Source organism: Phlebotomus papatasi, chromosome 1 (genome assembly GCF_024763615.1).
Source record: "Phlebotomus papatasi isolate M1 chromosome 1, Ppap_2.1, whole genome shotgun sequence".
Lineage (NCBI taxonomy): Eukaryota > Metazoa > Arthropoda > Insecta > Diptera > Psychodidae > Phlebotomus > Phlebotomus papatasi.
This window is the reverse complement of record NC_077222.1, coordinates 49,359,604-49,376,566: the sequence shown is the minus strand read 5'-3', so window position 1 is coordinate 49,376,566 and position 16,963 is coordinate 49,359,604. Positions and strand designations below refer to the sequence as shown.

Genomic DNA, 16,963 nt, shown 5'->3' with positions numbered 1-16,963 from the left:
CCTTCGGGGGACCCCCCCATAAGTTGACCTCGGGACCATTAATATGTCCTTTATTTTGCCCCCACCCCTCCCCTTCCCCTCCAAAATCATGTTTTTAGGATTGCTCGAAAACACATCGTGCGATTTCTATTTTTCAATTTTGGATATGTTTTAGAGAAACTTATAAATGGTTCCAGGGTCAACTTATGGGGGGGTCTGCTGAATGTCCCGAGTCCCTATTTCTCACCATTTTGCATCCAGATATTCGAAAACATAAAAAAGGATGTTCTTTTTATTGCTTATTCTGTAAAATTTGAGATATAAAAAATGTCATATCGGTAATAACTGTTGAGTTCTACTTGTGCATACTAAAAATTAAGAACAAATTCTAGCCTGTAATGTTAATCACAGTCCATCTTGCAGTGATTAACTATCTACCGGAGCTCTTTGAAAAAAACGCGAAAAATGGACAACTTCAACATATCGTTTCCTCAACTTACCATCGTGAAAGGATCCCCATGTTATCCTTGAACATGGAGGACAGTTCATACATAAGATATTTGCAAATAACAAAAACATTCTCTGAAACCATTCCTTAATCCCTAATTTTTCGCCAAACGTACGACTTATTTCGGAACGGAGGGAGTATTATATTTAATTATGAGTTACTAAGATGACAATAAGCATTTATTCTAACAAAAATTACCAATTTAATCAAAATCATAAGCTTATCAAGCTTATATTGGTATTTTCGTTGCAAATTTATAATACAAATCTATTAATCATTCTCTAGAAAATCTTTGCCGAGGTTGTGTATATTTTCTTATTATTCATTTTTTTAATGTTTGTTAATTAGAAATGCATCAAAATCTAAAATATTGCAGGACTAGAAATTTTTAAAACCATTCGACTATTTAATTTCCTTAGTATTATCTTGTGCTTTTTTCCTACAGTTTGATATTGTCTTCAAAGGGAAGTAGGGTAAATGTGCCAAATTTAGGCATAGTTGCATGCAAGCGCTAAAGTTACAAGTTCAAAATGTAATATTTTTCATATAAATTAATTTTTTTGTTAATTTTTCTTAAGAAGTTTTACTTGGAACCTTGTAAACAGTTTGTCGTTTTCATTTTCTCCAAAATCATTTTAAATCCATTTTAAAATGAATAAAAATGTAGACATAGCTTTGGTGGTCTATTTCGGCCACCTTCATTTTCATAGTTCCTTGCTCTTCTGGAATCCTTCTAAAGTTTTTTTTCTACATCTTCTCGTTTATCGAAGCTACATTTTTGTTTATTATTGCATAGTATAATCTCTATAATATGCAAAAACTAAAAATTCATGAAAATTTGAGGAATAAAAATGTGGCCGGAATTGCAAGCTGGCTGGAACTTGGTACACTTACCCTAATGGTTTTTAAAGCATTTTTTTTTTATTGCGAATCCAACATAAATTAGATTTTCTGAATTAATAAAAGACATAAATTATTGTTCTCTCGGGATTTGATCCCAGTCAAAAATGTTTATATTGTTTTTTAATAGTATTTCAATAAGATAAGTAATTAAGAAAAATGTATAAGGGCATTTTTGTGTAAAATCTGTAAGGAAAGAATCACATTTATTTGGATCCTGAAGCAGTTTTCAGACTAGAGGTTTAGCCCAGTTTCCGAAGGTCTCAAAATTCTGAATAGCGAACATTTTTATTGCTTTTTAGAACCTAATAGGTCACTTATCTTAATTAATCCAATACTTAGTTAATTTTTTTTCAAAAAATCGTAATTGATTAAAAATTAGAGCAGTTAAGCCATATAACTTAAGTCTTAAGATTAAGTCTTAGGTCTGAAGCCCGTATTACTTACTTATTTTACTTAGGTGACTCAAACCGTACTTTTAGGGGACCAGGCCACTTGCACTAACCTCCTTTAGTCATGGCGATCTTCCTCCAGCACCTCAGCACCTCCAGCTGAGGTTTAAGGACATTGTCTACTACTCTTTTTATGGTTTTCTGGGTTTTCTGGGACGTCCCCTCATCCAGATCCCTTCAGGCTCATTGTTTAGTTAATTTCTGGGCATCCTTTCAGTTGCCATTCGTTGCGAATATGGATCCGTTTTAGGTGTTTATGATAAGTTTTCATTCCAGATATTCTGAAAAAAATCCGTATCAGAAAAGTATCGAAGAGACTTTTCTAACCAGAAACAGCTCGGGGAAAGGTACTTTAAAAACACATTTCTCGTTTGAGGAAAATGGTTTGAAATAATGATATTGAATAAAATTCCTATAAAAGAAATATACAATTTGGATATTTCTTTTGCTAGCAAAAGCCCGCACAACAAAAGGAGTCAAAATGCCTGCAAATATTCACTCTATTTTTCAGAACTTTTACAAAATGCTAATTATTATATTTAGTTTTAGAACTGAAATGGTTTCAAAATTTGGAACTCTTCCATCTTATGCAGTGGCAGCAGATCCTCAAACGTCGCAATTAATTAAAAGATTTCAAAAAGTCCGTATAGAGTCGGTTTATATTGAAACTCTTCAATTTAGTCTATAGTACTAAGAAGCGTTATGCGTTATACTTATTTTGCTAAAATTCTTAATCCAAGATCCAAAGGGTTGTAGTGTAGTTGTAGCCTTACGGATCTAGGGATCCACTCTCGTATGGATCTAGGGGACCTAAGGATGACAATTAATTAAATACATGGTTTTGATAGCGTTGAAATGGTTTTTATTCATTTTTTATTCAAATACTCTTGATAAGGTAGGTATGAGTAATATTGCTTTCACTCATTGTGAATAATTTTGTTTGGAGAATGTCATGATCAACTTGGTGTAATTTTATTTCTTTCATTTTTTTTATCCATATTTTATGTATATTTAATTTACTTGGAAAAGCCATTAATATGTGTATTGAGTAATATTTCAAATATTCATTTTTTTCCAATAATGTCACATACAAGAATCTGATATTACAATACTATCGAGATGCGGGTGGTTTCTCACGACTTGGTATGCAATTTTATATTTTTTTCTGCTCTTTGAGAATATTTTCTCACCCATTCTCGAGAATTTAATAGCTATCTTTCCATTTTTCTCTACTAGTTTATGCTTAGTAATCAATAATATTAAAGTCATTAATTACCTATTATTATCATTCACGCATTTATGTTGTCTTTCCTTTAATATTTTAAGTAATTTATTGTTTATATTACTTTCATCACATACTTTTTTTATTTTATATTCATATTTCAGTTGTACCCTTAATAAATTGTCTCTAAACCGCGAAAAAAACGCACTCATTTTCATGTCTAAAAACACCACCCTTTTAACCCATTTTTATCTAACGCCATAAAGTCTAGGTTTAATCTGCAAAATCATCCCCTCAATCACTCGTTAAAATTAATTAAAGATACAACTTTCTTGTTTTATTCCTCGAGATTTTTTTTGTTTCTTTAATTTTATTATATAATTTCCATTTACCTTCGCTCTTTTCTTAAAATTTTATTTATCTTTTCGTGTTGTAAAATGTGTGCAAAACGATGAAGAGATATTTTTTTTGAGAACGGAAAAACCACCAAAAGCAATAGTTTAAAATGCATATTGGTTAGGTTGGTAAAATGCCCTTAATAATTAACGGATATTTTAATTCACATGCATTTTACAAACTTTTTGTTTTAATATCCATCTCTGTCCTATTGATTTATTTCCGAGCATACACCGTCGTTCATTCCGAAATCGGAAAATGTAATTACAAAAATACTTTTTTTCCAATTCATTTTTTCTTCTGTTTTGTACGAATATACTTTTTCTCTTGTTGGTTATCAATACAATGATTAAATGTAAATTTATTCTTTTCTTGTTAATCTTTGTGGTTTTATTTGTTTCATTATTCTTCTTCACTTATTTTTTTTTATCTCTGGTGGGTCGATGAATCAAGAACAAACTCAAGTGATAAAATTACTGCCGAGGAGCGAAATAAGAGATGAATAGAACCATATACTCAATAGCTTTTCATGGGTGGAATCAATTTATAATTTTTTATACCAATAGAGGTAATGTTCACCCTCCTCAACGATTAACTGCAAAAAGAGGTGACATAAAAGAGAGATGTTATTGAAAAATTATGGGCTTTCGAGTGCATACCACTCGTAAAATTTATTATACCTCGTCAACACCGACTGGCGCAATGAGTTGATTCCCAGGTGGATTGGCGGGATCGGGAAGTTCAGGAAGACGATAAAGTAGCCAGTAGTTGTATCTGTTGAAGTGGAAAATTAAAACGAATTATGAGCTATTAGATTTTTGGATACCAGCCAAAAGCATTTAATGAAAGCTTATGGGCAAAGTTCAAATATACACATCGACAGTTCCATTTCATACTATTCTATAAAAGAATGATAACATAATCAGATAAACCAAGCATGTGGCAAGTTAATTTTTTTATATGGAGCTATTTGAACGAAGCCAATTCCTAAATTGATCTCGGACTCAGCCCACAGTGCTCCGAGGAAAAAAATTATTTAAATAAAAATTTAGTATATTTATCCCTCCATATGGAGAGGTATCTTATAATACGGAAAAACTTCTCACTTTTTCGTTATTTAGTGTAACGGTCGCGAATGCAAAAAAATTCCCATATAAATTTAAATCGAAGTATAGAAAATGGCTTCAAATTTCAGGCAACTTGCCAGGGGCGTGAGATAAACCATTTGAGAATTGATTTATCTTCACCAAATTTGGATGAGCTTTGAAACTTGGTCGCTGAATTTGAATGCCACAGAATAGCGGGGTGTTGAAATATTCTGTAGCATTTTATTGAGTTTTTATTATAGTTTGAAACTTTAGTTATTTTCGTTATTTTACTATCGTAACTCCTCGCTTTTTTCCCTTCCCAAAATTTCCACCCTTCCACAACCGGAGACCGTTTATCCACCTGATTCGCTTGTTCATCCGTTGGTCTGTCAACAGATCTAGAGGCCAAATGGTTAGAATCATACACTTGGGAGCTTCGAGATGTCTCCCTATAAGTCGACCCATTTAGCATTCCCCTAATTTTTTCCCGAACCTTTCTTCATTCGTTTCAAAAACTATATATTTTAAATTGCTATAAAACACATTGTATGTTTTTTTTTATTTTTGGATATAAGGGAAGAGCACCTGGGATCGGCTATGTTTGTGAAATCCTACTGGGGACTTACGAAATTTTCGTAAATCGTATAATGTGCAGCGCACAATAACTTTTGTTTGTAAACTTGTTTTCAAAATTACTCATGAGAAGGAGCGAGATGACTAGATCTAGATCTCTCTAACTCTCATTAAAATGTCAAAAACATGTTTATTAAACAAAAGTTATTGTGCGTTGGGCATAACCCACTAAAAAAATTGTAAATATTTGTAATTTTTCATAAATATTGTTCGTAACATGATCATCTAACGAGATTTTTTTTGTTCTTTTACAAACATTTGTTCGTAAATATTCGTAAACAGAGAATAAGATGTTCGATAAATTTGTCATTTATTCATAAAGTTTTGTCAGACAAATAGAAATGTACGAACAAATGTTTGTGAAAGAATAAATAATGCTCATCAAGTGCTCATGTTACGAACAAATTTTTGTAAAAATTTACAAACTTATACGGTTTTTTTAGTGGGTTATACGATTCATGAGCATTTTGTAATTCCCCGGTAGGAATCCACATACATTTACGAGCAATTTTACAAAATATTTTGTCTGTGTATTTCGTATTTAGTTGAAAACACATATAAACTCCAAAACGCTATTTGGTGTTTTTGTATAATGGTAATTAGTATATTAGTGATTCATTTAACTATTTCTGCGTGCATTTAAATTTTTATTACTTACAAAAAATTAATACAAATAGATGTAATTGCAAATAATGTGCTCTGTATCTGTACTTCGTATCCTTACTCGCAATGAATTTAATTAGGAGTCTCACGGATAATTACATTTATAAATTAAATGTGAATAAACACAGAGCATTCTTATAAGAGTTAAATGGTAAAAAATAGAGATTTTTTTAAAATTCATTTTATTTTGAAGCAACATTACAGGGATAAACTAAAGGGTCGAGGAACACCTCCAATCGATGGTGCCTTTCTTTTATTATATTTAGAGGTATTTAGATTTTAAACCGACATTTCGTCCATACAAAAATACCACTGAATCATTATTAATAACAATTTTTAAGGTGTGACGTTATAAAACTCATAGAAAACGTGTCTCTCAACCAAATGGGGTCATATTTTAAGCTCTTTGGAAAGGTCTTGGTTTCTCTAAGCCTGGACCCGTCCAATCGGTAACCATGTAATAAACCGGTTGTGAATCGATAAATAATTTTTATACAAAATTTAATTGTGTATTGAAAATTCAACTCAATTGCCATTTTGGAAAATTTTTTGAATGATTTATAAATCGGTTCTAATCGGATATCAACCGGTAAATAAATAAATATTAAGTGTAATAAATATTAAAGACTGCGAAATCTTCCGAAATGAATTAAGTATGCGAAACTTCTTTTGCATCTAACTAAAACGTTTAAATATTTCACAAAGCTAAGATACTTTATCATCGCTTATAAATGTTATTCCAATTATATGAAATTTAAAGTTAGAAGATTTTTTCCTAAAAGCTTTAAAATGAAATAATTCTCTAATACACTTTAAAAAAATGGTTAGGGATGAATTATAAACTCATTTGAATGTTTCATTATGTTTAATGAGCGAATTTTCAAATATGAACCATAGTTTATTTTCTTTGTATTTATATACAACGACTTAATTATTTATTAATTATGGTCAGTAAATATTCAAATTGGATCACTGAAATATTGAGAATTTTAAGAGGAGCTGTTATTAAATTAAACGATTTTCTATAAATTAATAATATGGTTCTTCAATTGCAAAATATTTCTTTTGCTCTATGATATTATTGAGATTTCTCTGTATCCAGAATTAAGAGCAATATGCAATACGTTATATCTAGAATTTTAACTATCCCTATATTTATTTGCAAGAAATACTATAATTATCTTGTGAATTTGAAGTTATGGTATTCCTTTGTCAGTCTGATATTCCATAATTGTCTAAGACTGATATTTTTAGTAGTCAAATTTTTGAAATATATTCAATGATTGGGGTATCTGTGAAATTCCATCTCATCTTGACCAACAATAAATTTATTAGTCATATGTCATATCTAAAAATTTTAATTTAAATGTATTTTAAATGAAATCTTAGCTAGTTTAGACAACTTTCATGGCAATTATACTACACTAATCGAATATAAATTCAAAATAGTTTAAACGCTTATAATCCGTAGGAAATAATTTCTTCAATAGAGTTTAAATAAAATTTTCTAGAGGTTTTGTATTAATATTCATATTTAACATGACCTATTTTCAATCGTAATATTTGCGAATATAGAAGAGTTTGTGAAAATAATCCATTGTCAACAAGAAATAAATATTGGAAACAGCTCATTAAACAGGTAAACAACCTGATGCCGCATAATTATAAATAATAAGCAAATAAAAATGTATATCTTTTTTTCTGAAAAATATGTTGCAAAAATTAATGAAATGAAAACTATCAGAACGAAATAATTACAAACTCTAAATGGAGATTTCATACGTCAGAGTAAAATTGAATTAAAATATAATCATGCCTTTTGATGTATGATTAAAATATAATTCCACGGATAATTACATTATTAATTATTTTTTGCCATTATTTATATAACCTGCCCAATTGGAGTCTTTTTAAGCCATATGACCTATATAAAATATGATTAAGATATCCCTTTTATGCAGACTTACCCCCTTGGTTCTTCCTTCATCCCCGCCAGAGTGTGCACATAATGTCCATTTGGCCACTCTCGAGCTTCAAAGGCGAATCTGGAATCTAATTCAGCCGCCTGAGTCATGGCCCGGAAGAAGCTGGTGTTTTTGGGTGATACGAGGGATAGGGAGAATGTGTCCGTTACATTGGATCCCACCCATAGGGTGTAAGTATAAGACACATTCTTGACTGTTCGATGAAATTAATAAATTCATCAGATTTCTGAGTTTGAAAAATTCATTAAAATACAATCCGATGAAAATAGTTTACCTTCAGATTCTTCAATGGACGTCCCTGGAATTCCTAGTGGACTCGCCAGTTTAGATTCACCATTCTCCCCATTCTCACCATTCCCGTTCATTTCCCTAACTACGTGGTCACATTGGAGTATCCTAACAGCACCCAGTCCCTTCCAACCCAACGCCAGGATGATGTCTGCCGTCAGTCCAATGCCTACATTGGGGTCCTGTCCGTCTTGGAGGGGTTCCTCAGTCCATCCACCGTCTGATCTCTGTCGCTCCAAAATCCACTTTGATGCAGCTGAACGACTCCATTTACCGGCTGGATCGGGTTCAAGGTCCTGCAGAGCCTGCATGGCCAAAGCTGTACTTCTCAGGGATCCAAAACTACCGCGTGGTCCTTGAAGGCTCGCCAGTCCTCGAGCTGGTCGCCGTACAAAATGCTGCAAATGTCGGTGACGATGGTCTGTGACAATGCATCGCAGAGCCAAAAGTACCATGGCCACAGTGTCTGAAATCCAAGGGCAGATCTTTAACCTCCTGTTCTCAATTTAGTATATGGATTTTCAGCAAAGGAGCTTTTTTCCAAAGGGGCTACGAAAAAGTGAGATTATGAGATTCTTTATATTTATCTCACCTTGTTTGAATGAATTCAATCCTTCAAATTAGAACATGAACATGTGGTTTCTTTCACAATCTTAACTTTTTTTCTTTTTCTAATGATAATTATTCTCAATTCTCAGCCATTCTTTCCTTATATTAATTGTGTTCCAATTTCATGTTCCAACTGGGTTTAAAAATATTCGATCAAAATTAAAAACTTGACCTTTCTGACCCTTTTAGAATTATTCGAGACTAAGTAAAATTTCATATAGCACTCCAGTCAATACAACTTTGAATGAATTTGTGTAGTAAGATTAATTAATATCAAAATTAAACTATTTGCATGTACAATTTTAGAATATTTTGAGTTTGCTTATTACAAGATTCTCATATCTATACCATAAATCAATCTAAAGATTTTTCACTGGTTTTCACTTACCGACACTTTGATCTGTTCCACCGCTCGCAATGTCCAGAAGTCTCCTTATCTGCCTCTTCCTTACATGAGCTGCTGAACTACACGCCGCCAGTGTAACCAGTGCAAATTCCTGATCCTGAGCCGGTTCGTGGCGAAGCAAAGTAGCAACAAGGTCATGTGTATGGAATCTTTTGGGATCCTTACATAAAGAACCCAGTGCTAAGACATATCTGGCCAATTTGTCAGCATTAACTGGCATTGGCAAGGAGTTGTGATGATTGAGCATCGTTAAGATCTCAATTTCCATCTGCTTGACCGAAAGTAGTTCTTCTAGATCTGCTATCATCTGAACATGGTTGTCAGAGTCTGTAGGATCTCGTCCACCGGACAGTTCTTTAGCTAGGATGACCATATGTGTGTCATTGCCCCAGCTATAGTCATGTTCTCGTTTCTCCTTGAGCCAGTCCAGAGCTTTGGCAATACCAGCTGCTTCCTGCTGATTGGGCCCACTTGAGCCCATTATCTGATGATCATCGGGTAGTGTTGGCTGCTCTGGAAGTTGTGCTTCCCCAAACTCCTGGATTGTCGTGGAGGAAGATGCTGTGGAAGTAGTACCAGCAGATGCTATAGAGGAGCTCTGGCCATCCGCCGTCGTACCAGGCGAGACACTCGTGAGGGAGGACACCGGAATTCCCCCGACACCTATCACAGCCGGTGGATGGGTGTCATAGTGGGATGTCGTGTGATGGTGCAGAACAGTTGTCGACACGGATTCGGTTGATGTTTGTGCTGGGAAACATATACGGCAATAGGTGCATAAATTATCTTCCTTTTGCCAGACAACACTCTCAACAATTAATTCCACACAATACTCGTAATTAACTCACATATAAGTGGTGCTGTAGTGTTCCCATTCCCATAGGTCGATGCCACACACACGACACCCAGCAAAAGTTGCAGGAGGAGCATAAATGAAAAAGTCCCGTCCAATTTTCCCTCCATTAGTGCTGTTCAATTGGAAATGGAGTTGAAATTAATATCTGAAACGATAGACAAGATAATTGGAAATTTATTTTCATCTGATAAAAGCTTCCAATGCAAGAGACGGGATTTTAATTTTGTCGATAGCACAAATACAATTCCATTTACATGTGTCCTCTCTTCTTTTCAACTTCGATAAACCAAAAAAAAATGTCACCATTCTTTTCCAACATGGCACAAAAGCGCAGAGCTTGGAATATTATTCAGAAAGATTTTATCTGCAAATCTAAAAAGTCGTGTTACTCTTGAAAGCTTTCTCCTGCAGACAGGAGGGTCAGCAATTGGAAATAAATTTCCGCAAAGTAACCTTTAGCAGATTGATAAGAGATTGGATTGAGTTATCAGTGAAAGGATTAGCATTACAAAAATTCTTATCCTCACAAAAGATATATTATACAAAGTGTTGGATTTAGGGGATTTAGGATATGGTGATCCCAAATAATTTTTAGCAGATAAACCGGATTAATACCTCAGTCTTGAAGTAAGACGTTATACCTTTCAATTGCTATTGAAGGTCTTACATTTGTCACGAAGACTAAAAAAAACATCATGTTTTTTTACATATTTTAAAAATATAATTAAAAATTATATTTTATTTAAACTCTTAAGCATACAAAATTACAGCATTTCAACTATGTTTTCTGAAATTTTCATATCAAAATTAAAAAAATTCAGTCCTTGGGACCAGATTTTTGAGCACGGTTTTTGGAAAAAATTTACTTTGCAGTAGAAATGATATATCACAGTATAATAATCATCTGACGTCAAAAAACTAAAAATTTCCTGTTAGCTGATAAATTAAACTCGTACTTGAACGGTGAATTTTTTTTTACCTTATTAAAATATGCTAAAAATTATAATTTTTAAACACGAGTTTAACTCATCTGCTAACACGAAATATTTGGATTTCCGATTTCAGATGAATATAACTCTGAGAAGTCATGTCCTTCATGAAATAAGTTTTTTTCAAAAAGTTTCCGAAAATAGGGCCCCAGTGCCTGGATGTTTAAGATTTTAAATAAAAATTTCAGAAAATATAGTTTAAATGTTATACTTTTATCTTCAAATACTTAAATTAATGTAAAACATGAATTATGTTGAAAAGAAATTACAGAAAATATGCTGTTTTTAGTCTTTTTGACCTACATAAAGGTTGATTCATAATCTCTAAAAAGAAATTTAAAGTGTTAAATTGTCTTAAACCTTTTTAAACTTATATATGTAAACTTAATAATTCGGTTGGATACAGAAATATCATTTTTAAAATTTATTTAATTTCAAAGTTAATCTGAAAAACCTTTTAGAGTTAGACCTTTGATTACAGAAAATTTTGAAGTAAAACTAGATTTATGAGGCAAAAAACAAACGAGCAGTAAAAAATTCAAAATGGGCAGTAAAAAATTAAAAATGAGCAGTAAAATATCTGATTATGGTCAGTAAAAAACTTAAATCTTTACAAAAATGGGTCTATTTTATATATTTAACATTTAAAATAGTTCCATATAGAGTGAAAAACCCTTTATTTTCCCTTTGCCAAAATTTGGACGATAATATCACTGTTTCAAAATTTTTTGTTACTGATCAATTTTAACTTTTTACTGCTCATTTATTCAATGCCGATTTATGAAGCATCATTAGTCTGTAACTTAGAATAAGAAGACTTTAATTTTGAATCTGAATATTTGATTTAAATCTTGAAACATTAATGTTATCTCAAAAGTGAGAAGTTAATGTCTGTAATATTTAAAATATAAAGCTTCTTATAAAATATTTCAATCAGAGGCCTAACAAGCCTAATAAAAAGTGAAGCTATTTTTCACTTTTTCTTGTAAAAATTTTGCAGATATTGCACCTTGACTTGAACAAATTTGCTCGTAGTTCTTGTTAATTTCGGCGAACATTATGAAATATGTATTTTTAGATAGCTTTCAATGCTCGATTTCTAAATATATCAGACTGATAAGTCAATTAATTCTCTTAGAAAAAAAACTTGCCAATAGTCTTCAGTGCCTCTATGCAAAAACGTATGGAAAAATGAAATGAAATGTCGAGAGACCCCTGACTTCAATCATAAATCCAGTTTTACGGGGGAAATTTTGTCTGTGAAGAAAATGTTAAGACATTTATAGAAAATATTTGGTCTAAAGCGTGAATAATAGTGATAAATGCGAAGAAAATTTTAAGAATAGGGGAAAGTGACCATGCTTGATACTGTAAAATGATGTCCAAGGTTTGTGATTTTTTTCTGATTAACACACAAACCGAAGCGATTCTTTAACTATGACAAAAAAATGTCTCACTTATTAGGTTCATAATCCCACCTCAAATAGTTCCTGGAAATCCTTAGATTTTCCTCAAGAAGAAAATGAAAATTCAGTGGCGACTTTTATACAAGTCGGGTCCGGGGCCTTCCTGTATAATAACTGATTCGACAAATCGGAGGCCTATTTTCACTGCAAAAATTTCACCGGATACAATAAATTGCACATCAATATTTAGACGGAACTCTAATCTATCTGCTTAAATCGTTTGTACGACTGGTTATTAGTTTTAAAATCACTTTTATGTAATTTTTCTAAGCCGTGTTTTTATGATATTAGGGCACTAGCGAAAAACATTTTTTCACTTTGAGTCCATGAAAATGTCATTCTGCAACCTTAAAATTCAGGCAACAGGGTTGAAGGCTATGTCAATTGTCGATAAAATTGGCGGATTACAATAGGTGTAATTATGAAAGAATCACATCTAATGATAGAGTTGCCACAATTAAATTATCATTCATGGACCCTTTTTAAAATATAGGATGGACACAGGTAGAATTTATGAATTTATCACCACCCACAAAAACAGTGTCCCCAAGTAAAAATATTTTTACATAAATATTAATACTGATGAACCCTCTATGTGCCTATGGCAGTAGTTTTCCTGAAAAGCGACATTAATTAAGAAATACTTATAAAATATCATGTATCAAAATTACAGTTTTGGACCTATTTTTGATTTTTGCTTCGTGAAACTAGGAAAAAAGAGCTAGGATCCTAATTTTTTTAGGAAATGTGAGGCTTAGCACCAGCTATTGAAATATATTGCGATAAGTCATAACTATTGATTAACATAGAAAATAAATAGTTAATATTAAGCTTGGATCGTATCAAGCATGGTCACTTTCCCCTATTGTAAAATAGCAGGTTAAACGTTAAGATTTTAAATTGCTTTATTGACAAACAACTCGAAAAATTGTTTACTTTTTTAACTAAGATGAGCCGGAAGAAATTCGAATTTAGTATGCAGTAATTTTAACAAATTACAAACGTAGAAAACTATAGCAACATACATTAGCACTTAATGAGTTTGTACCTTCGAAATCACATCGAAATTTTACAGTATAGTGCAAAAGTATAGCCAATATTTCATTACAAAAGTACAAAAAAGTACAAAGTACAAAATTTTAAAAGCAAGATTATTATGGCCATTTATGACCATTAGTTCCATTCTATCAATATTTGAAGGGAATCAACTTAAATTCAATTGTCTCTCTAATTGCAAAAATACTGAATGCCTCCAACATAATCCCCTTGTTAATTAATTTTCCTTGAGGCTTTGCAACTGTAGTAATTTAAATTATTGGTTCAAAGTGTTTACTATTAAATCCGTTAATTCTGACAAATACTTCTTCATCCAATTAAGTTGCTTCATGTTATCTTGAGATTTAGTGTTCTTATTCTTATGGTAATTTTCCACTAAATAGGATCTTGTCTGTGAGGCTGAAATCATGGATAAAAACCTTATACAGAGATTTCCTTCACAAATGTAAAGTGGGACGCTTCAACAAATAGGATTAAATGATAAATAGTATCCTTTTTGTATTGAATACCATGAATAGTATTGTTAAGCTTTCAAGCTTTTCTGTGTGCAATGACATACCCCTGGAGCTATAAAGCTTTTGAATGGGTATTTAAGAAATTTCCAATTCAAATGCCACCACAGCTGTACCTATATATATCCTCAATAATAAATACAATCCATATCCAATTGCTACAGTAAATCATCTCTGAAAATCCCATTGAAATATTTCAGCCAACATGGTCGCATTGTTTGAGATATGGAACACTATAAATTTAATAATTTCACAAACTGCAGAATGGACTTTGGGAGTCGCATAGATGTTTGTTCAGTGGCTTGGTATACCCTTTGCGAGGGAGTTAATATTTCGCACAAACAACTACCCCTTTGGAGTTAATGGAGCTTTAAAGCTTTTCCGCTTCGACGGCTAAGCGTTTTAGCGCAAATAAATTTAAATGTCAACCCCTCATGCCCTTTTCTGGAAGCCAGGGGTAAGGGTGAATATTTGCCATGTGGTATTTGAATGTTATGTGCAATGGGGCACGGGGTAGAAAAGGTGATGATTGGGTATGAATCTATCCCGTAACCCATACCAAATTATACTATTATCCATCCAACACTTCTGCCAACCTCCGACAATAAATCACTTTAGGGCTGTGCTTGGAGCATTCTAGAGGGTAGCTTTTGCTAGAGCAGAATCCCTATATTGTTTTGATATTATAATTGGATAATTTATACAATTTAATCCCGTTCTTGGTGGTGGGATTGCCTCCAAAATTGTGCGTGCCTTTCAACCATGACAGAATTTGGGAGTGCGGGTGGATGATGTTGGTTGTTTGAACAGTAAATTAACGCTCACTTTATGGCTTCAGAGAGATAGAGGGTATATTCAAGTGTAAACGAACTCATAAGATATTAATTTTAATTCTTCAAGATCTTCTTCATACTTATATGTGCATAATATCGTTTTGCAAATATAATTTCTAAATTAGCATCAAAGTCGAGGTGAAAGAGCTTTTGGGATGAAATATTCATTTTTAATTATTCCTCTTTCAACCACCTAAGCACTTTCTTTGCTTCCTTTCTGCCTTTGGTGGTGTTTTCAGATTGCATGGTGTGGGTTCAATTGATTGAACTACATAAAATAAAATTTATTCAGATTTTTTGATCGAATTTTAATAGTTTTTGTGAGATATTTTACAATATCCTTTCTAATGACATAATAAATAACATTATTAGGAGGTAAAGATAGGATAATTTCATACAGATTAATTTTTTTTAAGACTCATTTCTTAACTCTTCTTCTTCTTCTTAACTTCTTTCTTCTTTTAGGATTTTGAACATTCCGGATTTTGTTTTAAGGATTTGGCTGCCTTTGGATTCTAATAGTACAACGTAAAATTCTAAAATGAAACACTATTTTTCGAATATTTCTAAAAGTAAGCTTGACCCAGCCACAATTTAATTTAGAAATACAATTGATTTGCCGGATTTGCCTATACCTAAATTCGGTGGCAGCCAAAATTCCGAACGCCAAAATCCCGAAAAGGCCAAAATCCCGAAAGCCAAAATCCCGAATGTTCAAAATCCTGATAGGAATGAAATTATATGGAGGAAAATGTTTAGAATAATTTCCCAAGACACAGAAGATTTCCCTTTGCCTCCAGCAAGCGCGGGTACAATCGTGGGAGTAGCTATAACACTTTTAAGAATTCGGAATTTTGGCTTTCGGGATTTTGACCCTTTCGGGATTTTGGCTTTCGGGATTTTGGCGTTCGGGATTTTGGCGTTCGGGATTTTGGCTTTTGGGATTTTGGCGTTCGGGATTTTGGCGTTCGGGATTTTGGCTTTTGGGATTTTGACCGGGACCCACCTAAATTACATATACAACATTAAAACATAGCTTCTTTTAGAAATATGCAAATAAATAGGATTTTCCAAGGGATTTTCAATGTAGCTTTACCTCCATCAAGTAAATTTTTAAATTTTTATTTTAAATATTATTACCGTTTTTGCGTATTAAGATTTCTTTTAACCCTTTAACGACAAGATACTTCTTACGGACTGAAAATCAATAAATAAAAATTAAACTGGGACACATAATCAATGATAAGTCTTACATCTAGCCTTGGAAAGTTCAACAAAGTCTGATTCGGTGTATTTTGTGCTTCTATGAACGATAGGGACAAAAATAGCCCAAAAATTTAAGTAATTTTTCTGACAATACCAATGAATAATATAATTTCGCTTTAATGAAAAATATTATGTATGAGTATTGCAGTTTATATTGTCAAAAGGGTTTTGCTTAAAAAAAATTTGAAGTATAAAAAATAAATAAAATCAATTATGAATTTGAGAATTTAAAAATTCGCCATTTTTGAGCTTAAATATTTACTACATAGCAAATATCTAAAGATTTTCAAAAAATATTCTAGATTCCTTCAACCTTCTACTTTACAATTATGTACAGACATAAGAAGAAAATAACTTTAGGTAGTCAGGAAAAATTATTTTCTTTATGGGACACCGGTGTTCCAATCGTACTTAAAGGGTTAATATTTATAATGCAAAATATTTCTTGTTATTAAAAAAGATGAACTTGTTCTTAATTTTAATTTTAGAAGTCTTAATTATTTACTAGTGCCACTTGTTCATTTACCCCAAGCGACATTTTTGAACATTATGACAGTTTTATACAAAAATTCCCATGAAAATTCGAAAATTTAAATATTAATTTATTAAATATTATGTTTCATGTTGGTTGTGTTGACTTTATTTTAGTAATATAATCACCAAGACACATTAATCCATTTATTCATTAGCAAAAAGTGATTTTGCAAATGGATAATTAAAACAGAATTTATTACTAATTTTTAACTAATTTTTAGTGCTTAAAAATAGTGATTTATTCTTGACATCTCAGGTAAATTATTTAATGCATGTTCTCATCAATTTTTATCTAATCTGACCAAAATCCATATGAATTTAC

At 32.1% G+C, this 16,963-nt stretch overlaps 1 protein-coding gene across 1 annotated transcript in view; it reads right to left on the bottom strand.

The window, feature by feature from the left end:
• Positions 1 to 2,678: 2,678 nt before the first annotated feature.
• Positions 2,679 to 16,963, bottom strand: part of LOC129804904 (uncharacterized protein CG3556) — a 36,702-nt gene continuing 22,417 nt past the window's right edge. Inside the window, exons 2-7 of the mRNA XM_055852673.1 lie at positions 9,978 to 10,130; positions 9,112 to 9,879; positions 8,101 to 8,580; positions 7,809 to 8,019; positions 4,138 to 4,231; positions 2,679 to 4,052 (exon numbers count right to left, since the gene is read on the bottom strand). Coding sequence (XP_055708648.1) covers positions 4,002 to 4,052; positions 4,138 to 4,231; positions 7,809 to 8,019; positions 8,101 to 8,580; positions 9,112 to 9,879; positions 9,978 to 10,092 — 1,719 coding nt within the window. The 5' untranslated portion in view covers positions 10,093 to 10,130 and the 3' untranslated portion in view covers positions 2,679 to 4,001. The remainder of the gene's footprint in view (positions 4,053 to 4,137; positions 4,232 to 7,808; positions 8,020 to 8,100; positions 8,581 to 9,111; positions 9,880 to 9,977; positions 10,131 to 16,963) is intronic.